Source organism: Trichechus manatus, unplaced genomic scaffold (assembly GCF_000243295.1).
Source record: "Trichechus manatus latirostris isolate Lorelei unplaced genomic scaffold, TriManLat1.0 scaffold00035, whole genome shotgun sequence".
In the NCBI taxonomy this organism is placed as follows: domain Eukaryota; kingdom Metazoa; phylum Chordata; class Mammalia; order Sirenia; family Trichechidae; genus Trichechus; species Trichechus manatus.
Window position 1 is genome coordinate 10,304,059 of NW_004443971.1, and position 22,778 is coordinate 10,326,836.

General features: G+C 55.0%; 1 protein-coding gene across 2 annotated transcripts in view; it reads right to left on the bottom strand.

Moving 5' to 3' along the window:
* Window positions 1–8,977: 8,977 nt before the first annotated feature.
* Window positions 8,978–22,778, bottom strand: part of TMCC2 (transmembrane and coiled-coil domain family 2) — a 45,466-nt gene continuing 31,665 nt past the window's right edge. Inside the window, exons 1-4 of one of the 2 annotated variants that reach the window (XM_012555242.2) lie at window positions 21,669–21,879; window positions 12,636–13,576; window positions 11,192–11,327; window positions 8,978–10,513 (exon numbers count right to left, since the gene is read on the bottom strand). In XM_012555242.2, the coding sequence (XP_012410696.1) occupies window positions 10,202–10,513; window positions 11,192–11,327; window positions 12,636–13,576; window positions 21,669–21,695 (1,416 nt within the window). In that variant the 5' untranslated portion in view covers window positions 21,696–21,879 and the 3' untranslated portion in view covers window positions 8,978–10,201. Of the gene's footprint in view, window positions 10,514–11,191; window positions 11,328–12,635; window positions 13,577–21,668; window positions 21,880–22,778 lie in introns of those variants that run through there. The other variant, XM_004375231.2, reaches the window with a different exon arrangement.

Genomic DNA, 22,778 nt, shown 5'->3' on the forward strand with positions numbered 1-22,778 from the left:
TCTGCTGAGGGTGATGAAACATTTGGAAACAGACAGTAGTGATGGTTGCACAACACTGTGAATGTCATTAATGTCACTGAATAGTGTAGGTGAAAAAGATTGAAATGGCAAATGTTTTGAGATATGTATATGTTACATATATATTTTTATATATATGTATATATACGTATTTTTAAGGAGTCCTGGTGGTGCAATGGTTAAGCACTTGGCTGCTAACCAAAGGGTCGGTGGTTCAAATCCACCAGACCCTCTGCAGGAGAAAAGACCTGGTGATCTGCACCTGTAAAGATTAAAGCCTAGGAAACTCTACAGGGCAGTTCTTCTCTGTCCTATAGGGTCGCCACCACAATTAAAAAAAAAAAGGGAAGCACGTTGCCCTTGTCCCTGGGTTAGAAACCCCACAGCAGGGGCTTCTCAGGCAGAGGATGCCAACGAGGGGGAAAGGAGAGGTGAGAGTACTGCTCCTGAGCCCAGAGGATTCACCCAGGGGGCTCCGAGCTGTCGGTGGGGCTGTGGGTCAGTGAGGGGGACTCGCTTGAACAGTGGGTGAGGCAGGAGTCAGTGAACAGAGGTCATGTGGTTAAAGCAGCCCGGCTGTGGCCATGGGCTGGTGGGGCTGAGGGAAACCTGAACTCGAGGACAAATATATACCGAGCTGCTGACAGCACTTTCCTCTGGGGAGGGGAGACATTGAGAGACAGCATTTTTACCCTCGATGCTCCTACATTGTTTGCATATATATTTGCACTTTTTACAATGACTGTGCGTTGTTTGACTATCTTTTAAAAGGAAGAATAGAGACTGGAAGGACATGTATCAAATGCTAGTAGTGAGGACTACCCGTGAGGTGAGTTTCCTTGTTGTTTTCTGCAATAACCAAAACCAAAACCAAACCCGTTGGCATCAAGTCGGTTCTGACTCATAATGACACTGTAGGACAGAGCAGAGCTTCCCCATAGGGTTTCTGAAGAGCAGCTGGCGGGTTCCAACTGCTGACCTTTTGGTTAGCAGTGGAACTCTTCAGCACTGCGCCACCAGGGCTCCTTCCTACAATAAACATGTATTAATGATACTCAGAAAAATATGTTTAAAATGAGATTACATCTGTAAAGTATGGAGAAAAGGGCTGTCCAATCGCGCATTCTGTGACAAGGGAAATGCTCTCTCCCTGTGCTGTCCCGTACGGCAGACACTAGCCACACATGGCCATTGAGTACCTGATGGTGTAACTGAGGAAGGAAATTTTCTATTTTACTTAATTTAAATGGCCCTGCCCGTGAGAGTCCAGTAAGACAGACAGTGAGTGACGATGCTGGGTCTCAGGAGTGAGTTTCCTGCCTTGTCACCCTGAGTCGCTCCTGTTGGGTGCTTTCTCCCATACCCTTTCCTCCTCCCTGGCTTCAGAGTTTCTCCATTCATGGCCCCCTCTCCCTCCCTACATATCACCTTACATCCAACCACACACAGAGCATAGGGATGCGTGGATCAAACCCCTCCAGATGTGTGTGTGTTGTGAAGGGAGTGTATCCTGTAGGTTAAGGCCCCAGAAGCCAGGGGCTGGGCACTACCTTGCTGTGTGATCTTGAACAAGTCACCTCCAGGGTCCCTGGGTGGTGCAAATATTTTGCGCTTGGCTGGTAACCGAAGAGTTGGTGGTTTGAACCCACCTAGCAGTTCCATGGAAGAAAAGACCTTGCAATCTGCTTCTGTGAAGATTACAGCCAAGAAAACCCTACGGAGCAGTTCTACTCTGTAACACATGGGGTGTCCTAAAGTCACAAATCAACAACAAAAACAAAATCCACAACAAGTCACCTTCTCTTTCTGGCCTCAGGTGACTCATCTGTACCGTGGGGGTATAGGCCAGAGAGTCCAGAAGGGCCCTGCAGCCCTCTACCTGGTTGTTGAGGTCACAAGGTAGGGTCAGTGGACACGGCCACGTTGTACTGGACACTGTTGGACAAGAGGGAACTCAGTGAGGTCACAAAAAGGACTTTCTGCTGGAAGGCTCATGAGACGCTGGGATGAGTAGAAAGTATGTGACAAAGAATGTATCATCTAGGGAAGAGAATGTTGCCAATGCAGCCCCCCTCGGGCACAGTTGCTCTGAGCTCTTCCTTAGACTCTAACTCCATTTTAGCAGTTACCAAGCGATATCGTCATTTGTCTATTTTTATTGCTGTCTTTAGGGCTTGATTTCAAGAGAGTCAAAGACAAAGAGTTTGTCTAGTTCGCTCTGTGTTCTCCATCTCTTAATGAAGTAGGTGTTTGGATGGGTTTGATGAACACCTTCCCCCTCTGGGGAGCCGTGGTGGCACAGTGGTAAAGAGCTACAGTCGCTAACCAAAAGGTCAGCAGTTCAAATCCACCAGCTGCTCCTTGGAAACCTATGGAGCAGTTCTACTCTGTCCTATAGGGTCGCTATGAGTTGGAATCGACTTGACGGCGCTGTGTTTGGTTTTTTTGGTTTTCCCTTCCGGGGTTGCAGTTAAGCATTGTGGCTAAAGGACCCAGCCAGGAGAAAACACAGAAAGTCAACGGAATTTGTAGAAGCTTTGTCTTCTCTTTCTGACTCTCCTGAAGTGTTTGTTCCTCAACTTTCCATGCCCCTCCTCTCTCTCTCCAGCAGGGCAGGGAAAAGATTCAGTGTGAGAAATTTATCTGCGCTAAGATGCCCCCTATTAGGAGCATCTGCAAGGAGCCCTGGTGGCACAATGGTTAAACACTTGGCTGCTAACTGAAAGGTTGGCGGTTCGAACCCACCAGCCAATCCATGAGAGAAAGATGCGACAATCTGCTTCCGTAAAGATTACAGCCTTGAAATCCCTATGGGGCAGTTCTACTCCATCCTATAGGGTCACTATGAGTTGGAATCAACTCAACAGCAATGGGTGGGGCACCTGCTGGAGTCTCTGAGTTGTGCAAACAGTTAGTGTGCTTGGCTGTTAACTAAAAGGTTGGCGGTTTGAGTCCACCAGGAGGTGCCTCGGAAGAAAGGCCTGGCAATCTACTTCTGAAAAATCAGCCATTGAAAGCCCTATGGTGCACATCTCTACTCTGACACACATGGAGTCACCACGAGTTGGAATTGACTCTTTTTTGGGGGGGCACCTGCATTTGTACTTAAAGAAGTAATGCCTAACCTAACTGTGGGCTGTCAGGCTTCAGTTATGACTCGTGGCATTGTTAGCAAACCTGAGTTTGTCCTGAGTCTGCCGTCCCCCAGCTGTGTGTCTATAAGTTCCCCTAAGCTTTCTGAGACTCAGCTTGCTCATCGGTAAAATGGAGTCGAAGGGCTCCTCTCTAGCCACCCTTCAGGGTTGTTGTGAGGATAAAATGAGTTGGTGCACACAGAAAGCATCTGTAAGCTGTGAGGTCCTGGACAGAGAAAAGGATTCCTACTGCCATGACTTCGGGCAGGGTGGGGCCAGAGTAGACCGGTGGCAATGCGTGGAAGCCATCTCCTTTTTAATCTCACAACTGCCAAGCAGAGAAGGGAGCCCGGGTAGCTCCTTCATCTTCAGCCCCACCTTCAGGGGGAGGGTGAGAGGGAGACCAGGAGAGGCCAGTGGAGCCCGAGTCTCTCTCCTCTCACTCACTCCCAGAGGGTCTGGACATGCAGTTAGTGTGCTCTGGTGGTGAGGACATGGGTTCCAGATGCCTTGTTGCCCTCCACCCCTGACTCTACAGACTTTGGTCAAATCTCCACCTCCATAATGCTGACAGCCTCTCTTGAGTTAGCTCCATTCAGGGACTCCTTCTTGGATGTTAGCCACATCAATCTCTCTACCTGAATTTTCCCATTTATCTGGACATGGGGACACTGGGGCCCAGAGGGATCACATGCCCTGCTCAGTTTCACACTGAGCATCGGCCCCCCGCCCAAGTCCCTAGAATTCCAGATTGTCCCAGCTCTGCCGGAGAGGAATGCCTTTCCTTTCTCAGCTCCCCCAAAGCTCCCTTCGCCTTCCCTCTTGCTTTCAAGCAACCTCTCAGAAGCCCTCAAGCCTCAGAGGTTCTAGGTGGGGGGGTCTCCTTATCTCTCCGAAAGGTGTCCTAATTCCTGCTCCTTCTCATTGTAATGGACTCAGAAGCCCCTTCCCCACATATGCTGCCCTCTGAAGTGTGGGCTGGGCAGTTCTGGTTTTGAAACAACTGCATACCCTCTCACGCCATGGAATGATCCTCTATCCCACCTCCAACCCCAGGACCTGGCCAAAACCACTCTGCTATAGGACCTCTTACCCAACCTCCAAAGCCCCAAGAAGCCTGCCCAGAGCTCCCCATCAGAATGAAGCCCTCCCCCCATGGACCGCCTTCCTCGGCCTCTAGTGCAACATTTATCCCTGCCCGCCTCTACATCAGAGTCCCTGGGTGGTGCAAATGGTTAACACATTTGACTTGCTAACTGAAAGGTTGGAGGTTGAAGTCCACCCAGAGGCACCTTGGAAGAAAGGACTGGTGATCCACTTCCAAAAAATCAACCATTGAAAACTCTATGGAGCATAGCTCTACTCTGACACACATGGGGTCACCATGAGTTGGAGTCACTCCACATCAACTGGTTTGATTTTGGTTTTGGCCTCTGCATCAGAGGCGTGTGTGTGTGTGTGTGTGTGTGTGTGTGTGTGTGTCCCTAACCATCCATGAGCTTGGTGAGGACAGAGACCATGGCGTGCTCTTCTCTATGTCTCCAGCACCTATCCCAGCGCCTGGCACAGAGTAGGTGCTCAAAACTGTGTTTCTTGAATTTAATTGAACCTAAAGCTGAGCGGTTTGGGGGTCCCACACCTGGACTCCAGGCTGCCAAACAACGAGAGGATCTCTAAGGCCCGCAGTGGAAGCCATGGAGAGAAGGAATGGGACCAGGCTCCCTTCCTTGACCTCCTCCTCCTTCCTCAGCAGACCATCTGCCTCTCAGGTCTTCCCATCCTTGGCCGGGCCTGGCCCACCTGGCTGAGAAGGCGAGGAGGGGACGAAGCAGAGACATAGCAGGTCTGTGTGGTGACTTGCCAGTTGTGTGAGTTCATTTAATGCCCCAATTATGGGGCATCCTCCCCACCCCACCCTACCCTGACTCTGAGCATTTGGGACTGACTTCAACTAGAAAAGGAACAAGGAGGTCAACTCCAGTCACAGCCCAGAGACAGCTCCAGCGAAAAGTCGGTGGTTTCTTACTAGAGCTGGGGACCCAGGAAGGTGTTTCTGAGAGGACTCAGCCTTCTGGAAGGAAACCAGAGAACAGAGCCTCCACACCAGAAAGACCCATAGCTTTCTCAAGCTTTTACTTTAGGCTTATCCCCAAGTGAAAAAAAAAAACCCACCAAAAACCCATAGCTGAGGAGTCCAAATTATGGCGACTCCATCCCAGTGAACCAAAATGGCAGCAACAGGAACCAAAGCAACGCAGAAAAGGAGCCTTTTGGCTGGGAGGTTGGCCAGGCAGGAGAGCCAGGTGTCTACGAGCTTGTAAGATCTCCTTCTCTGGGTGCTTTTGGAAGCAGAGGCGACTTGGGTAAGTGGCTGCCTGAAGGCTGGGGCATGGCTGAGGTGGCCTGTCCCACACTGCTGGGCCTAGGAGACCTCATTTGGACAGTCAGCCTTGGGGTGTGACCAGGGCAGGGACGGGCTGTCCAAGGAGGGCGAGCTCTCCTGGGAGGCCCTGTGTGGGAGGAGGTACTGCTGCCCCCACCCTGGCCTACTCCCTGGCTGGCTGACTCAGGCCCTGCCATCAGGTCAGGATGTGCTGCGGCAAGTCCCAGCCTCCCCTCTCCACACGCCGTCCCAGCAGGCCTGGTGTGGCCTGAGCTTCTTCCTCCCATCTCCATTCGGAGGTTGGCGGCAAGCCTTTTGCCTGAGGGGTCACTGCTGGCCACTTTCCCAAGTCCTGCCCCAGACAGGTCAGAACCCTCCCTGGGGACCCAAGATGGGGAGCAGCATAATGACAGGTGGTTCCCATCGGGGAAACCTTGGGGTGATGTGGGGGCAGACACCTACGCCTGACATCTGTGAGCCTCATGATGGCCCTGCTGGTTGGGTAGCACAGGTATCTTTACCCCCATGTTTCAGATAGGGAAACTGAGGCCTATGACCTTACAGCCCACAGGCGGCTGAGTGTCAACTCAAACCGGAACCCTTGATGCTAATTCCAGTTCTTTCCTAGACCCAATGCACAGGACCATGTTCTAGAGGACGGCCCACACCCTGACACACTGGCAAGGCCTCTATCCAGTGCTCTCTCAAGCTGGGGCTTGACAGAGTGCCACTAGACCAGCTTCACTTACAAGACTTAGGGAAGAGGCTTCTGGGAATAAAGCAGACTCTCAGCTCTTGGGAAGAGGAGTTGCGAGGGCCTCTACTGGGCTAACAGCTTCTCCTTCAGCACATCCGGGGCTGGAGGCCAGACTTACTCAAGTGGCCTCAGCCTTGCTGGTTCCCATGGGGTCTGCCTCGGACTTCTCTGAGCAGTTTTGTCTGCACCTGAACATCCCTGGGGGCTCAGGTCTGAGGTGTAATAACTGTCTTGGGTTAATCCCTCATTATATACTAGGCACCGTGCTAAGGTCCTGACAAGCAGTCTTTCAGGTCTCCTGTGGGCGCAGACGCCATTTCTATTCCTATTGGCTGGTGAGTAGTCCTGTCTGAGAACCCTGGCACCTGGTCTAAGGTGAGCGGCTGTGCTGGGATCCAAGCCCACGTCTCCAAAGCGTGTACTTTTAATATTAGGATTTGACTTCACTGAAGGGGCTGACACTGAAGGGGAAACTGAGGCTGCCAGGAAAACCCTTCTTCCCTCCCCACCTCAGAATCACCCTGGAGTAACCTAGGGTTGTTGTCGATGTTAGCTGCTGACAAGTCAGCTCCTGACTCGTGGGGATCCCATGCACAGTAGAACAAAATGCTGCCTGGCCTTGCATCATCCCCATGATCAGTTGAGGCTTAGACCGTTGTGATCCACGGGGTTTTCACTGGCTGATTTTCAGAAGCAGATCACCACACCTTTCTTCCTGGTCCATCTTAGTCTGGAAGCTCCGCTGATACCTATTCAGCATCACAGCAACACGCAAGTCTCCACTGACAGACTGGTTGGTAGTGGCTGTGCATGAGGTGCATTGGCCAGGAATCAAACACAGGCCTCCCACTGTGGAAGGCGAGAATTCTACCCCTGAACCACCTGGGGTGGAGGGGGTTAAATCGCCTCTTAAGGCTGCACCTGCCACAGCACCACCGTTTCCACAAGGCCAGCAGGGAGTGCCAGCTCTGCACGAGCACAGGAGACCTGCCCGCTCCAGGCCAGCCCTGCCTGCCAAGTGCTGCTGGAGCAGTGAAGCGCCAACTCCGCCCACTCCGGCAGAGAGAGTCTCAGCTGCCCCACTCTGGGCGGGCAAAGGCTGGGGAGTGGGCCTGCCTGGCTGAGCCTCTGGCCCCCAAGGTGTGGGGCTGGGGTCTGCAGGGCAGGTGCTCCGGAGGCACCTGCTCATTGGTCCTACTGTCTGAGGGAGGATGGCTCAAGGCAGAGTAGGCAACCCTGGCTGACTTGTCACCTATGAACCTGGGGGGAGAATTCATCCCTTTTTACAGAGGGAGCAGAGACAAACAAGGAAGTGTTAGTGGCTAGCAGAGGAACAAAACCCAGTTCCCAGACAGAGCACGCGGCTCCGGAGACGAGAGGGCACTGTCGTCACAGTGATGAGACAAACACAGCCGCATTGCTTCTGCACCTTTGCAGAAGATGAGCCTCCTCCCTCAGGATCAGCTGAGGAGAATGACCTCCACCCTCCCTTATCCCTCCTCCCTTTCACTGTGGACTCTGGCTGGCAGTGACATTTAAGAGCCCATGTGGAGAAGGCACCTGACCTTGGGGAGGAATGTCTGCAGCCCAGAGCAGCCACCCCCCGCCTGGTGCCCAGGAATGTGGCTCCTGCTGCCTGGCCCCCCAGGGGCGCTGAGTGTGCTGGGCGTCCAGCAGAGCTGGGGTGCCAGCACAGGCACGGCCCTGTGGGAGGGCGCCGTGGGGGTGACCTGATGAAACTCCTGCATCCACCGTAAGAAGGTGAAGACAAAACTGCCCATGCCTCGCTCCCCACAGTGCCCTCTCTCCCCTTGGGGCCCCTGTCTCCTGGAATCCCCTCAAGCCAGAGGCCATGGATACAGTTGTAACTTTTGATTTCTTGGGTCCACAGAACCTCAGAACGTCAGAGCCCTTTGAAATTAGGAGCTCCAGTATCTGTCCCATACTACAGATGTGGAAACTGAGGCCCAGAAAGGGGATGTGAGTTGGTCACAGGTGCACTATTGTGGGCTAGGACCCAGGTCTCCAGACTCTGGGGTAGGTGCTTTTCCCACAACCCCTCTTGCTCCCATGATGCTGGAGGCCAGCATCTCCCTCTCCTCCCAGTACAGAGACTCAGCTGGCCTCTCCCAAGCTCCCACAGGGTTCCTGCTGGGAAGCTGGGGCTTTCTATGGGTGCCCATAGGGAACTGCCAGGGATGGGCGCTATAGCCACAGAGAGCAGACCCTGAGAGTCTGGCTTGTGGACCTCTGTGCTCAAGGCCATGCTCCAGCTCCTGGTGAGCAGGGATCTGAGTTCTGGCTGGCCTGCCTTGATGAGGCCAAACTAACTCCAGTTAAGGCCCTTCTTTAGGGCTGAGCCCGAGAGAGAGGGTTTAAAAGCAGGGATTCTGCTGCCCTCTTGAGGCCATACCTGGGCATGACTGCTGTCATCTAGGCCTCCCGGTGCTTATCTTCCCCAAACTATGGAAATCTCTCTCCCATATTCCCTCCCCTTGGAGGGCGCTCCAGGAGGGCTGGATGGGGTGAGTGTCACCCCATTTCCCTACCACTTAGGCCAGAGTTTTGGCTGCACAAAGAAAGGTGGGAAAGGTAGAAGAGACGATGACTTGCTCACTGTCTGATCCTGCAGGGAGGAGGCCTCAGGCCAGTAGGTGAGGCCCAGCGTGTTATCCAGGACCCTTGGGTGTGGGGAGAGACATGGTGGTTTCCATGGAAACAATGTAACCAATCAACACGAGACAGGATGGCTTGAAAATTGAGAGGATATTTATTTCTCGGGAAGGTCCGCAACAGCTGGCAGGCACTGCCCTCCCCTGCTCTGTCAGCTTCCACTCTCCTTGTCCAAGAAATCCCCTCTCTTCTTGGAAGTGGCCACAGGAAGGCTGGGATGTGAAGAGAAACCATACACAACACTCCAGAGCCTTAAAAAAATGAAATGACAAACAGCCTTCTCCACACAAACACACATGTACAAAATAAATAGATGTAGAAAAGAGGCGCGCTCCTCCCATCCTGGCTGAGGTGCCGCTTCCGGAGGGTGGGCGGGGCAGCTTTGCCCACCTCTCCCAGCTGGCATTATCCAGAGGCCACACGGTAAGGACCGCCCTGGTGAGCCCAGAATAAGCCCTGGCTGCAGGGAGGGGGATGGTACAAAGGAACAAATAAATAAATAGAACCCAATGTACTCCCAGGGGCCAAAGGGCATAGGCTGAGGCTCGGGGCCCCTGGGGCCTGTTTCCCTGAAATGGCAGATCCAGTGACAGGCAAAGAAAAGCAGGGGAAACACAAGTGCAAAGCCACACCCCCGCGGCCTCCAGAGCCTGCATCCTTCACATCGCTGGAGCAGGTCCAACTCCAGAACCCGGCCTCTGACTGGCTGGCAAGGGAAAGGGCAGCTGGGCCTCCCAGGTGCTGCTCTGAGCCTCCTTTCTGGCCTCCCTGCTCTCTCTGGGCCAATCGCGCCTCCTCCCTCGCTCTCTTGCCTTCATCCTGGCCTTCTCCGAGGGGAGGGAATAGTAGCTGCCTCCAAGGTGGGCTCCTCCCCAGGGAAGGGGAGGCAGAGCCCTCCTTCCGCTCCTCTCTGTGGCCTTCCTGACCAAGGCACCCCGAGGTCAACTGGAAGAAGTCCTGGTGTGACTGTAAATAATCAAAACAACCCCCCCCACCGTGTCCTCCTCTGCTCCCGGACACACGTGTCACCTCCGTCTCCACCAGGGCTGCACCCTAGGCTCCCCTCAGGCCCACGCGGAGGTGTCAGACAGAAGCAGGGCAGAGAAGGGGCGGGAGCTGCTGGAATGGACAGTTTGGACACACAAAGAAGTCCAAGGGACTCGGCTGTCCAGGTCCCTCCTGGAGAAGCATGGCCAGCGGGGCCGGGAGAACACGGGGCAGGGGCGGGCTGGCCCCTCAGCTGGGCAGCAGCACGTGCTCCAGGAGGTAGGTGATGGAGTCCCAGTGCTTCCAAAGGAGGAAGAGGACGAGGACCAGGAGGGCGGTGCTGGTGATGCGCAGGCGTGTCTTCATGAGGGGTGTGATGAAGTTGGCAATGGTGGACACGAACACCAGCAGCACGGCCATGAGGGCCAGGATCACGTTGATGAACTTGCCCAGCAGCGCCCTGGCGTTGGCATTCTCCACACCCTCCAGCTGCACCACTTGCTGCTGTTGCTGCTGCAGCTCCAGCTTGGTGACCCGGGTCAGGCAGGACTCCACGGCCTCCTGCAGCGGGGCAGAGGGGTCAGCACGCGGGAGCTCGGGGCAGGCGGGGCCGACCCGCGGGCTGAGCCCTACCTGCCTGCCCCACCAACAAGGTGACAACGCAGGGGGTCCTCTCCAAAGGGGTGTAGGCTACAGTTGGGGGGCTGGGTCCTTTATGACTGTTTGGGGAGGACGGCCCAATCCCAGCTGCCTCTTGAAGCAGGCTAACCAACCAGATGCCATCAAGTTGATTCCGACTCATGGCGACCCCATGTGTGCAGAGTAGAACTGTGCTCCATAGGGTATTCATGGCTGTGATCTTTCAGAAGCAGATTGCTGGGCCTGTCTTCCAAGGCACCTCTGGGTGAGCTTGAACTGCTAACCTTTGGTTAGTAGCCCAGTGCTTAACCATTTGCGCCACCCAGCATCTCCTAAACCAGTTGTCATTGAGTTGGGAATTTCCAAATATTCATTTCCAAGGCTGCTGTGGAAGAGGTAGGGGTGTAGGTGGCCTCAGCAGTCAGCTTTCCTTTGTACTCTGCTCTCTTGCCCTGCCTCTCATCTCTACCCACCCTCTGTATCCACGTGCCTATCTGCCGTAACCAGTGGAAGAGCCTAGGTGCCCAGCCCCCACTTGGTAACCACCCGTGCCCCCTGGCTGCCACCAGGGGCCTCCCCAGGGACAGTCCCTGGCCGCACCTGGATGTCCCGAGCCCTTTCGTAGGACTGGTAGGCCACCTTCTCCTCCATGCTGGCCAGCTCCTGCTTCAGGTTGGTCATCTCGTTCTGGTGCAGCTCAGTCAGGTCATTGAGCTGCTCCTCCAGCCGCTCGTACCTGGCAGAGGGAGAAGATGTGACACCAGGCCTGGCTCCCCGTACCTCCCTTCATCCCCAGGATTGATTTCATCCATTCTATCAACAAACAATGACTCAACCCACCCCACTGTTCGACCTTGTTCTAATTTTAGCAGCCACAACAATAATAGCTACTATTGACCCAGCACTTACTACATGCAGGCACTGTGCTAAGCACTTAACCCACGTATCTCCTGCGATCCTCACCACATAGTAGGCACTAGGGTCATCCCATTTTACAGATGGGAAGACTGAAGCTCAGAGAGGTTAAGAACTTGCCTAGGATCGCAAGGCTTGTGAATGGGGGAGTTGGGATTGAATGACTTCAACCCGGGCTCTTACACCCTGGGCTAGGATGCTTTCCTGGGTAACAGGGACACCCAGGTGTAGAGGACACGGTCCCTTCTCTAAAGGTATGAGAGATCACAAGATGACTCTCATGTAGTGTGGTGGATTTTGGTGAGCCCTCCCCTCAACTTTCCAAACTTTCTTCGTATGTGTAGAGATAAAACAGAAAAAGCCCTGACAACTGAAAAGACCCCCAAGAGTTCCAGGGAGCAAGCGTCAAGCGCCATGTGAGAGGTACAGGGCGAAAGAGGAGAGGCCAGCAGAGGAGAAGAGGGACCAGAGACTCTGGCTTGTCCAGGCTGACCTCAGGCGTTTCAACTGCAAGTTTGAGCTCACCATGTATATATCTATACACTCTGACTTTATGTGTTTGGATTTGCTCCATCTTCACAACAACCCTGTGGGGTAGGTATCCATATTTCCCCATTTCACAGATACGAAAACCAGGTCCAGAGAGGTTAAGTACTTTCCTCAAGGTAAATGGTAAGTAGCAGGGCTGAGATTTGAACCCAGGCAGTTCTACTCTGTCCTACAGGGTCACTATGAGTCGGAATCGACCTGACAACAAGGGGTTGAAATCTGGTTCGGGAGCTGATGCTCTTCACCAGTATCTCCGGATGAGAGGCTTCGGAGCTGGTCCCTGCCTCAGCTAGTCCCGTTCTATCCATCGACCACATAATGCTCTAGGTAGGATGCTCAAAGCATCCTGAGATAGGCAGGGCCTTTCTTCCACAGGTCCCAGGATCCATGTCTCCTGTCTTCTAGCTGCCCTGACAAGTCTGGAGAAAGGCTTTTCAGGGCCTCCTCCTGGCCCTTCCCAGCAGCCCAGGGCTTGTCTCAAGCCTCCTTCATTGGTGTCTAGATCCCCAAGTCTGCAGCTGGTGGCCATCTCCTATGCACAGGGGTCTTTGGGTTCCTGGGTCCCCGAGCAGGCACCTACCTATAACGCTCCTCCTGCAGGCACTGGGTCATGTAGGTGTAGTCCCTCTGCAGCTGGGCCTTCAGGTCCTCCATGGAGTCTTCCAGGTGCGACTGCCCCTCCTTGATCTCCCGCAGCTCCTCCAGCAGCGTGTCCAGGTTCCCAGGGGCACCGTACAGCGTGTTCGACTTGGGGCTCCCCAGCGCACCAGCGGGCCCCGCCCCGGAGTTGCTGCCCGCCCCAGCCGAGCTGGCACTGGCGCTGGAGCACTCGTCATCGCTGCCGTACTTGGGGCTGGACACCAGCGTGGCACTGCCACTCAGGGCCCGGGCTGCCTCCTCGGGGGGCCCGTCCTCCAGAGGGTCCTTCAGGTGGGCGATGTTGTCGGCACTGCCGAATTTGTTACGGATGAGGCTGGCGAACTCCCGGGGCTTGGACACTACGGCAGTGTGGGTGGCCTGCGAGAGGCCTGAGAGGCTGCCCTTGACACCCTCCACCACGCCACCCCCGAAGCCGCTGATGCCGGCACGCATGTTGGCGCCCACGTCCTTCAGGCCCTGCTGCATGTCCCGCAGCACGTCCTTGGGCTGCCGCGAGGGCCCGTTCTGTTCGATCTCCTTCAGGCGCCGGCGGTAGTGCTCCAGCTTCTTGTGCAGCTGGGCGATGGTCTGGGCCGACTTCTGGTTCTTCTTCTCGAACACCTGCTTGATGCGCGACACCTGCTGTCTGTCCGCGTTGTTGGCCAGTTTCAGGTACTCAGCCACGTTGTCGTCCCGCGCCTCCTGCTCGATCTTGATCTGCTCCGTGATCTTCAGGATCTTCTGGTGCAGGTGGTCGATGGCAGCCTTGGTCCGCTGGGGGTCTGGTGCCCCGTCTGGCACGTCCAGGCTGATGGGGCCATCGGTGTCACCATGGCCGGGGCCGCCAGGGAGGCTCAGGGCCACGGGGTCCCCCTTGTCGACCTGGGGAGGAAGGCAAGCAGCGGAAACATGGATAAATCAGAAAAACATGGGCAGGGAGATGGGCAGAATTCTCTCATGTACTCCTGGACACCTCTGGCCCAGGTTTCTCCAGATGTGGTTTCTCTACCTGTAAAACGGATGCAGGATGAAGAGCAATCTTCAGGGAAAGAGTCCAGGAGAATAACAACAGTATTCCCTCACAGGGAATACTGCCATTTATAAAGGGCTCTCACCTCTGCTACCTACCTAATCCCACAACATGCCAAAAATGCAGTCTGGGCAGATCTGTTCCTCTTTGTCTTACAGATCAGGAAATTGGCCCAGATATGTCAAGCAAGTTGCTCGCGGATACACAGCTACAAAAAGACAGACCTTCAGCCCAGAACTCCTGTTGCTCCATCATGCAGGCTAAGCAGGTCCAAGGCTTCACAGGAGAGTCCCAGGGTTGACTCTCAGCGGAGACAAAACTGTCCCTCTGGCCTCACAGGCCCCTTAAGACTCATGTCTTGAGCAGGCCTTTCCCTCAGAGCTGACCACAGCCTACATTTTGGTCCCATGCAGGCACAGGATGCCTCCCTGCTCTCCCCACTCCGTCCTCACTAATGCACCCAGCAGCTCTCCTGCCTCTGCTGACACCTCTCCTGGCCCCCCATTACCTTCCAGTTCTCTGCGGTTGTCAGCAACCTCTTCCGCTTCATGGTGGTGGGAGCACTCAGCCCTGCCTGGTCCTCCAGACCTGGGCAAGGTGCACACACCTACCTGCCCTGCTAGCCAGGTTGCCAGGGCTTGAAGTCTGAGAGGTAACTCACAGGCTGAGGGAATCGGGGACCAGCTTTGGGGGTCTGAGGGGGCCAGATGCCCAGCTCAGGGGGTAAACACACAGGAAGGGAATGACAGGCTCCTTTTCCACACCAGCCCGAAAGCTTCCCGAGCACATCAGGGCAACATGAGCAACGCAAAATTCCAAGAGCCAAAGGCAGAGGAGGGACAGAGAGAGGGAAAGGGGGAGAGGAAGGAAAGGTCACAGAAGATAGGTAACGGAAAACGCAAGGTCGGGTGAGAGAGGGCAGGCTGGGGGCCTCTACCTCAGGGGCCTGGCGTCCCTTGGCCCACGGGGAAGCTCTCTCTGCCCACAGCCGAGTCCATGGTGTCTTATCACCATGCAACAACGGAAGCAGCAGGAAATGGCTCAACCCCATATATTTTTACACACAGCACACCCCAAGAACAGCCGGGTCAGCTCATTCGTTCTTTGTATGTATGGGGGTGGCAGGGCAGGGGTGCAGGGAGGTGCACGTGGGGGAAGGGGTTAAATACAAAGAAAGTGGCCCAGTCACAGGCACTGGAACTGTAAACAGCCCGGGCCAATTAAAGGCAGAAGTCATCAGCTCCACTTCTGTGAGGGGCAAAGTTACTGGAAAACAATAACCCTGCCAGCCTTGGGAGCTGGGGGGGCTACTCCTCTCTGGGCTGCCCCCGGGCCTTTCCAGGTGTTGGTTCTGCTGGGGATGCCCTTCCCCATTCCCTTGAATTGCTCTTCTGAATGCCCTGGAGGAAGGATAAAGCTATAACAGCAATTCCTGTTACTAACACTTACTGACACGGGCCAGGCATGCACGAAGTGCTGTATTATATGGATTCATTTACAACAGAGCAACAGCCCCACGAGGTCAGTATCATCATTACTCCCATTTTACAGAAGAGGAGACCAAGGCCCCCAGATGGTAAGTCACTTGCCCAGGACTACAAACCAGTAAGTGAAAGACCTAGAATTCGAACCTGTTTGGTTCCAACACTCAGGCCCTGACCCCACCTTGGAGACTGGGGAGCTCCTGAAGGTCCTCAGATCCACAGGATTGCTGAAGCATCTCTGCCTCCAAGGGAGGCTGGTCCTCCCAGCGTTTCCCTCGCCTCTGCCCCGTCTTTGGGAAGCACAAGTCTACACCAGTGGTTCTCAACTCCAGAGCAGCTAAATCAGGGTTTCCTATAACTGGGACCCCATGGGGCAAGGACAAAGAAACGTGCTCTCCTCAGCCCTATCCTGCTGTCTTCACACCCAGGTGCAAATCCTTGGAAGTGTCCACATAGTGGCCGCAACAAATAAAATCACCTCTGCAGACTTATCACTGTGCCATTTCCAGCTTTCCTCACTAGAGCTAACCCCTGTCCTAGAGTCCTAGAGATCTCCATGAAGACTTCACTCACCCACCCCTAGAACCTACCCTTCCTGCATTGACCTGGGCGAGGTGGGCTCTGCTGCTCCTACAGGCCTGCAGCCCACTTGTGTGGGGGTGTAGGGGTGTGAGAGAGAGAGAAAGAAAGAAAGGATGAGAGTGAGAGAGAAAAAAGAGGAGTGGGGGGTGGGGGTGACCTGGGGAAACACTGTGCGAAAGATACCAAGATCCTGTTTGTGGTTTTTACCCTCAAGACTGAAATACCTCAGCAGCCACTGATGTCTGAATAACTCCTCTGCCAACTCACCACAGAGAGAGAGAGAGAGACAGAGACTGAGTGTCCCATGAAGAGAGATTCTAAATCAAAGACTGGGCTCACCCCTGCTTCTAGCCCAGAGCCCATTCTCCGGGAACTATATCAGGGACCGTCCCTCACCTGCCTTTTCCTTAGACCCTGCAGTCCTCCCCCTTGGCCCTCAGCTGTTCTCACAATGATGGGAGCTGGGAAGGGAAGAAGGGCTTGCCTCCTCAGCCCCAGCCCAGACTGAGGCACTCTTAACATCAGGGATGGGGTGACCTCACTCTGGTGCAGCCCCCACATTTATCTCACTCAGCTCTGCCCTCCCTCCACACAGGCTGACGGAACCTGGGAAAGGTTGTTTCAGGGTTCTGGAGAACAAGGAACACCCTGCATGCTGACAGGAAATACCAGATGTCCCCTCCTCTCAACACCCCCTTCTCTAGTTTTCTAGGCCCCACCTCCATCTCTGGAGGAAACTCTAGATCTCCCAGGACCCAGGTCCCATGTCTGAGGAAGGTGGTAGACGGCAGCTCTCCCTGCCACATGCCCATGGCAGCAGTTCCCTTTGAGGGAGACAGGATGACGAGGGAAAGAGAGACAAGGAGGTGGCAGGCAGGCAGGCAGAGACACAAAGAAGGAGTTATGCTTTAACAAAGGAAGGAAAATAAGAGAAGAGAAAGGGAGGGGGAGAGGAAGGGAGGGAGGGGAAAAAGATGAGAACGCTATTAAGATTAAGAGTGGTGGAACAAGACACAAGTATGAGAAGACAAAGAAATTCGCCAAAAAAGAATAGCAATAAGACAGGAGACGGGGCCTGCAGGGCAATGGAGAGGGCAATGAATTTGGACTCAGACACTGATTTAGAATCCTGGCTCTGTCAATACCACATGTGTGACCTTGGATATACCATTCAGTTTTCTCATCTATGAAAGGGGGTTAATTCTACCTACCTCAAAGGGTTAGCAGGAGGATAAAATGAGACTGTGGGTGAAGGCAACCACCACAGTCCAATCACAAGCACACAGCTGGGGCCCGAAAACAGATTCAGAGAGCGAGCAAGGCAAGAACTCTGTGACAGGAGGAGAGCTGGTGTAGACGGCCAGGGTCCCCCAATCTGCTGCCTGGGCTGCAGCTCCAATTCATGTAGTGTGCAGGAGGCCACGTGGGCCTTCGCCTCAATGTCTCATTTTCAACAGAGCAGAAGCTCTTCCTCACTCACTCCCATTTCCCCGGTCCGAGGGCTAGGCGACCAAAAAGGAGCAACACAGCTCACTCAGCTCCTGGTCACTAGCAGGAGAAACCCCCAGGTCCCCCAGCTCAGAGCACCACATTGGGCTGCCCAGGCACCGCCACAGCCCTCTGGAAACTGCCTCAGAGCCTCACGCGGCCCACACGGCCCAGCTCTCTGCCCAGGCCCAGCTGCCAGCACCACATGTGGAGGTGACCCTCAGCCTGATGGCCTCCTCACCCCACTCTCCTGGGGTGGCCCCAGAATTAACCCTGGTGCACAGGCTGGGCAAGCTCTAAGAATCAGAGAACTGTGGCAGGAGGCTTGTGCTCCTTCCTCAGTGCCCACTGTTCATGCTAGGCAATCAGGCTGTCCACCAGCCAGGACCTGGGCCACTGACCTTGTTCTACACCAAGACCAAGTCCAAGAGGTGCTCAGTGAATGTTCTGGATGGGGACTGAGCCACAGCTGGGGTGCTCTCTTAAGCATCAGGGCCTGGTGTTCCCCTCTACCTGATCCAGTGAAGCCTGCCTGTGCCCACACACACCTGGAGGGCACCCCTCACACGGCCCGCTTCTAGCAATACTACGCGAGCCGGATTAGGCAGTCTGCCAAATTACAGGCACTGCCAGATCAGACTTCCCAGGCCTGGCTTCCGTGGGCCCTCCCAGGACTCCCAGCTCTCCCGGGCTGAGCTCAGTGACCTTGTGTTAACCAACTCTGGGCCTTAGAAGCCCGCTGGTCCTCTCACACACCAGCCCAGGGAGGTGCCAGGTAGACACTGTCCAGGTAGAAAGCATTAGGCTTCAGTGAAGCTGTTTTGGGAGGAGATGCCCTGTCCCCCAGGTGATAAGACTGTCAAATGGACTTGAAAGTACAGTGGAGTTGAAAGCAATGCAAACTGTGTAACGTGACTCATGGTCCTATTCATTCATCAACTGTATAAAAACACCAACATTCGTTAGGGTGGACCATACAGTGAGCACTTGCAAGTGGTGTGTGTAAGTGGTCGTTGTTTGTATGGTCTGCAGGGGGTCAGAACCTGTGACTCCCCTCACCCCCGGGTCAAGCAGCCCCTTCCTAGCTTTACAAAGTGGGTTCCCGTTCGGCTCACCAGAACAGGCTGTCCCAGCCATCTGCTTAGGGGGCTGGAAAGCCAGCATCACAGTGAATCTCAGATTAAAAAGAGGAAGGAAAGGAGAGAGGGAGGGAAGAAAGAATGAGAGGGAAAAAAGACAAGAGATTTCTGGGCTTCTATGCTTCCCTCCAGGAGAACAGGGCAGCAGGGACAGGTGGCCCTCAGGCCCCATCCAGGACAGGTGGCCCTCAGGTCCCATCCAGGGCCAACCCTGACTTGTCTGTGGGCCTGGCCAAGCAGCTCAAGGGCCAGTGCGGGATGCTGCTCCTGGGAGCAGGGTCCGGGCTCCTGCGGGCTGTCAGGCCCGGGTGACTGACTCAGCAGAGATGCTTCCATCTGCTGATTCTGGCCCCGTGATTCTGTGCTCAGTGCCCATCCTGGCATGGAGAACATTCAGATTCTCTTTTTCTACTAGTTCTCAGAGAAAAAGGGGGGCAAGCCAGGGCCAGGAAGGACAGGAAAATCCAGCTAAAATCCTTCAGGCCGAAGAGGTAGTTTGACAGTCTTCGACCTTATTGTGAAGCTGGGTGGGAAGGAGCTTGACATGCCCACACCAACCCGACATTCCAGCCAGAGTGGGTTGGAAAAATTATTGGGCAGTCAGGGGCGGGTCCCCAGACCCCAATCAGCTGACATAGCCCTAGTGGGCTGTTAGCGCTTTCTCTTCCTGGTAGAGACACGTGGGCTTGAAGTTGCTCAACCCCAGCTCTGGACGCACCATCACAGCTGACCCAAGCCCTCCCAGGTGGGCAAAGAGGTAGAGGGGGCAGGGAGGGTAGAGGGGGAAGCACCGGCCCACCCAGGGTTCTACTGGTGCCTGGGAGCCTAAGCCGCTTTTCTCCAGAGGGCTGAGAGGCAAATGCTTAGATGCTTAATGGGGTAAATGCGGGGCAGGGTAGGGTGAAACCACCCCCCACAGCAAGGCCCCAGCTACCACACAGGGGATTACAGGGGCAGTGCCCCTTCCCTCGTGGTATAGCATGGCCTTGGTGGCTTTACAAGGGATTTCACTCTGCTACAAGGGGGTTGAGTCTCTGGTGGTGCAAACTGTTAATGCTCAGCTGCTAGCTGAAAAGTTGGAGGTTCGAGTCCATCCAGAAGTACCTCAGAAGAAAGGCCTGGGGTTCTACTTCCTAAAAATCAGCCACTGAAATCCCCGTGGAAGCACAGTTCTAGTCTGACACACATGGGGTCGCCATGAGTTGAAGTCAACTTGATGGCAACTGGTTGGTTGTTGACAAGGGGATTTCCAGTGTAGACTACATATAGATGAGGAAACTCACTCACTCACTCACCTACCCACTCTTTCATGCAGCACTTACAGATCTCAAGGCACAGTGCAGCTAGCACCCACTATCAAGGCAGCCCAGGGCCCTGGATGGAAGCTTCAATCTGTCTCCTGCAGCCAGCAATTCTTACTCCCTGACCCTGAGGGCTGCCCTCTCTTCCTGGTGGACACACTCCTCTCATCTAACGGTTGGCTTCTGGGCCTTTCTGTTAGGTCCACCCCTTGGGTTCCGGTCCAAACCACCCTTCTCTGCTGAGAACAATGCCTTTGTCCACATAAATATCTCATGCTCTCCTCTCTTTACACCCACAGACCCCTGCTTGAGCCCCCACACCTGCCCTCCCACCTTGGGGTCTCCTCAGTTCTCCACCCTCTGAATGCTCCAAAAACTTCAAGCGCCCAAACACTGCTCCTTCTGGACCCTCCCACTGTCTCCCTGGGCCACCTCTCACTGCCCCCGTGCACAGGGACCTGGCCCTCCAGGCACCCAGGGACCTGGACCTCCAGGCACCCTCTCCCCATCGTGTCTCCGTAGACAGAAGTGACCAGAACCTTAGGAAAGCCGCTTCCACTTAACTTCACGTCAGCTTCTCTGGCCCCAGTTGGAGTGACACATGGCCACCGGTTTCTGGAGGTGTCTTTACCCTCAGTCACTCATCCTCCTGCATGAGGCCCCCAGGAGCCAGGCCCCAGGGGCCCTCTCTTCACTTGCCTTGATAGCCTAAGGCTGGGAACACCTGGTGTAGGCCCCCTCCTCCCTTCTCCCAGCCATGCAGAGCTCTGTCATGGGAGACGAGAGAGGGGGCTGCACCCTTGAGAGACCAGAGGGTGCACACGGCCCACCTGACAAGCTGCAGAAATGGCTTTCTGCCACTCCACGACCCCACCCTACCCCCACCAGGGCAGGGCACTGCCCGCCCCCACCCTCCCAGTAAACTCTCCTTTCACCCACCAGGGGCCTCACCTGTGTGGGTGCCATTTCCAGAAGCCGGGCTGGTGATGGGGTCCCAGGGGCTCTGAGGCCCCAGCTCTCTGCAGACTGTGTCAGGGTCCCGGGGCCACAGTCTCTGGGCAGCACTGGGCTTGCTGTGGGAAGCCGGGGTCTGCGAACAGGTGTGCCCGAGCTCCTGATCTCCACAGCCGCCATGCCCAGTCTGAGGCCCAGCCCAGGGATTAAGGGTGATTGCTCTGGGAGATTTCCTCCCTCCCCCTCGGGGTGCCTGGGCTGTTCCTTCCCATCTGGCAGGAGACCATGGGGATCACCGAGTGGTGGACCAATCTCTCTGAAGAGATGCCCTCAACTCCCCCTCCCCTCAAGTCCAGCTGTTGCCCTTGTGAGTTCAGTGTGCATGAGGGTACCCAGATGTGACAGGCAGCCCCGCCAGCCCAGAGGGGGTGCAAACTGGCAGCATCAGGGGCAAGTGTGCCTGCGCCGTTCACCCACCCAGATGGGAGCTCTCTCCGCCCCTCCCACTGAACCATGCAGGCCAAAAGTGCCTCCACCCTCAGAAGTCCCCCTCACAGGGCATACCCAGGCACAGTCCCACCGACTCCCTGCTGTAGCCTCAGAATGGAATGGGCCTCCTAGCCAGGCTTTCAGGAGTGCAGGAGATCTCCAAAGCCAGAGAGACTGAAGCCTGGAGGGGTGCTTCACGGATCCCAGCACAGCCCGGAGGCCCGGAGGCCCGGAGGCCTCTCCCTCTCCCTCCTGCCCTGCCCACTGACTCCTCAAGCCACCACCACCCACCAGGCCTCCTCTCTACTCCATAAACGCCTGTAGAAAGCATCTAGCAGCCAGCCTCCCCAGGCTCCTCCGGGGGCATTCCTCTCCCCGAAAGGCACTCTGCTCTGGTCACCACTGGGGCTGCTTCTCCTCTAGCTTCTGCTTCCCACTCCCGCCTCTCCCTGCCCCCCAGCACTGCCCAGGCAAAACACCGAAGACAAAACATGATGGCAGACTCACAGCAGGGCCTTCCTCCTTGGACTTCATTCAGGCAGTCCCAGCAGGAAATTCTGTGAGTGGCCAGCAGAGGGGGTCAGATGTCCACAGTTGAGGACAGCAAACTGCAAGGAGCGGGTGGCCGGCAGAGATCGGGGCCTGCTGGGGCTCTCTAACGGCAGCTTCCCAGGGCAGAATCACTGGCCAAAGGGGGACTCTGATTCTGCACCAACTTGAGCCTGGAGAGGGACTCGGGGCTTAAATACGAGGGTCAACATGGGTCCCGCAGATGGGGCGGGCCCAAGCTCAAGAAGGTGTAAAGAGATAAGAAGGGCCTAGTGCTATCTCTGGGGTTCTGATGCCAGGGCCTACAGCCAAAATCACCAAGAGCAGAGTCCCACACCCTGGGCTCATGGAAACCTCACAAACATTTGTGGTGGCCAATGACTCAGGGTCTGTGAGGACAGGAACCCAGCAAAGCACACTGCACAGGTCTCAGGCTCTGGGGCCAGCTCAGACCTGTGGGGTGGGGAGACACTTCCAGCAGTTCCCCACACCTATAAATGATCTCCTTCCTGTGGTACCCGATTTTTGCTTTATACTTTGGCATTTGCAGCACAGGAGAAAAGGCCTGGTAACTTGCTTCCATAAAGATTACAGCCAAGAAAACCTATGGAGCAGACCTATCCTGTAACACATGGAGTCGTCATGAGTAGGGAAGGACAACATGGTGAAGACAACAACTGTTTATGCTGTATAATGGTTGTTCGTAAACAAGTCTTACTACACCTGTTAAACCACCAGGAGGAAGGGCTCATCAGATCTTAAATATACTTGGGCCTTTCACTGTGCCTGGCAGAAGACTGACCCTCAGTATTCATGTTTGTAGAATGACTGACTGATCTATCTCACTTAGCCACAAAAGAAGACAGTCCACTATGGCAGTTCTGTCCCACGAAGCAAGGGAGACAGCTTGGTCTCCTCACACTTCTCTGATGCCCCTTTCCTGCCCCCCTCCTTTCTAACCCCACCAAGCTAACATTTTTTAACTTTTCTTTACAAGTAAAAGAGAAGAAGAAAGAAAAGGAGAAGGAGAGGTAGTGGCAGCAGGAGAGGTCGGGAAGGGACTGAGTA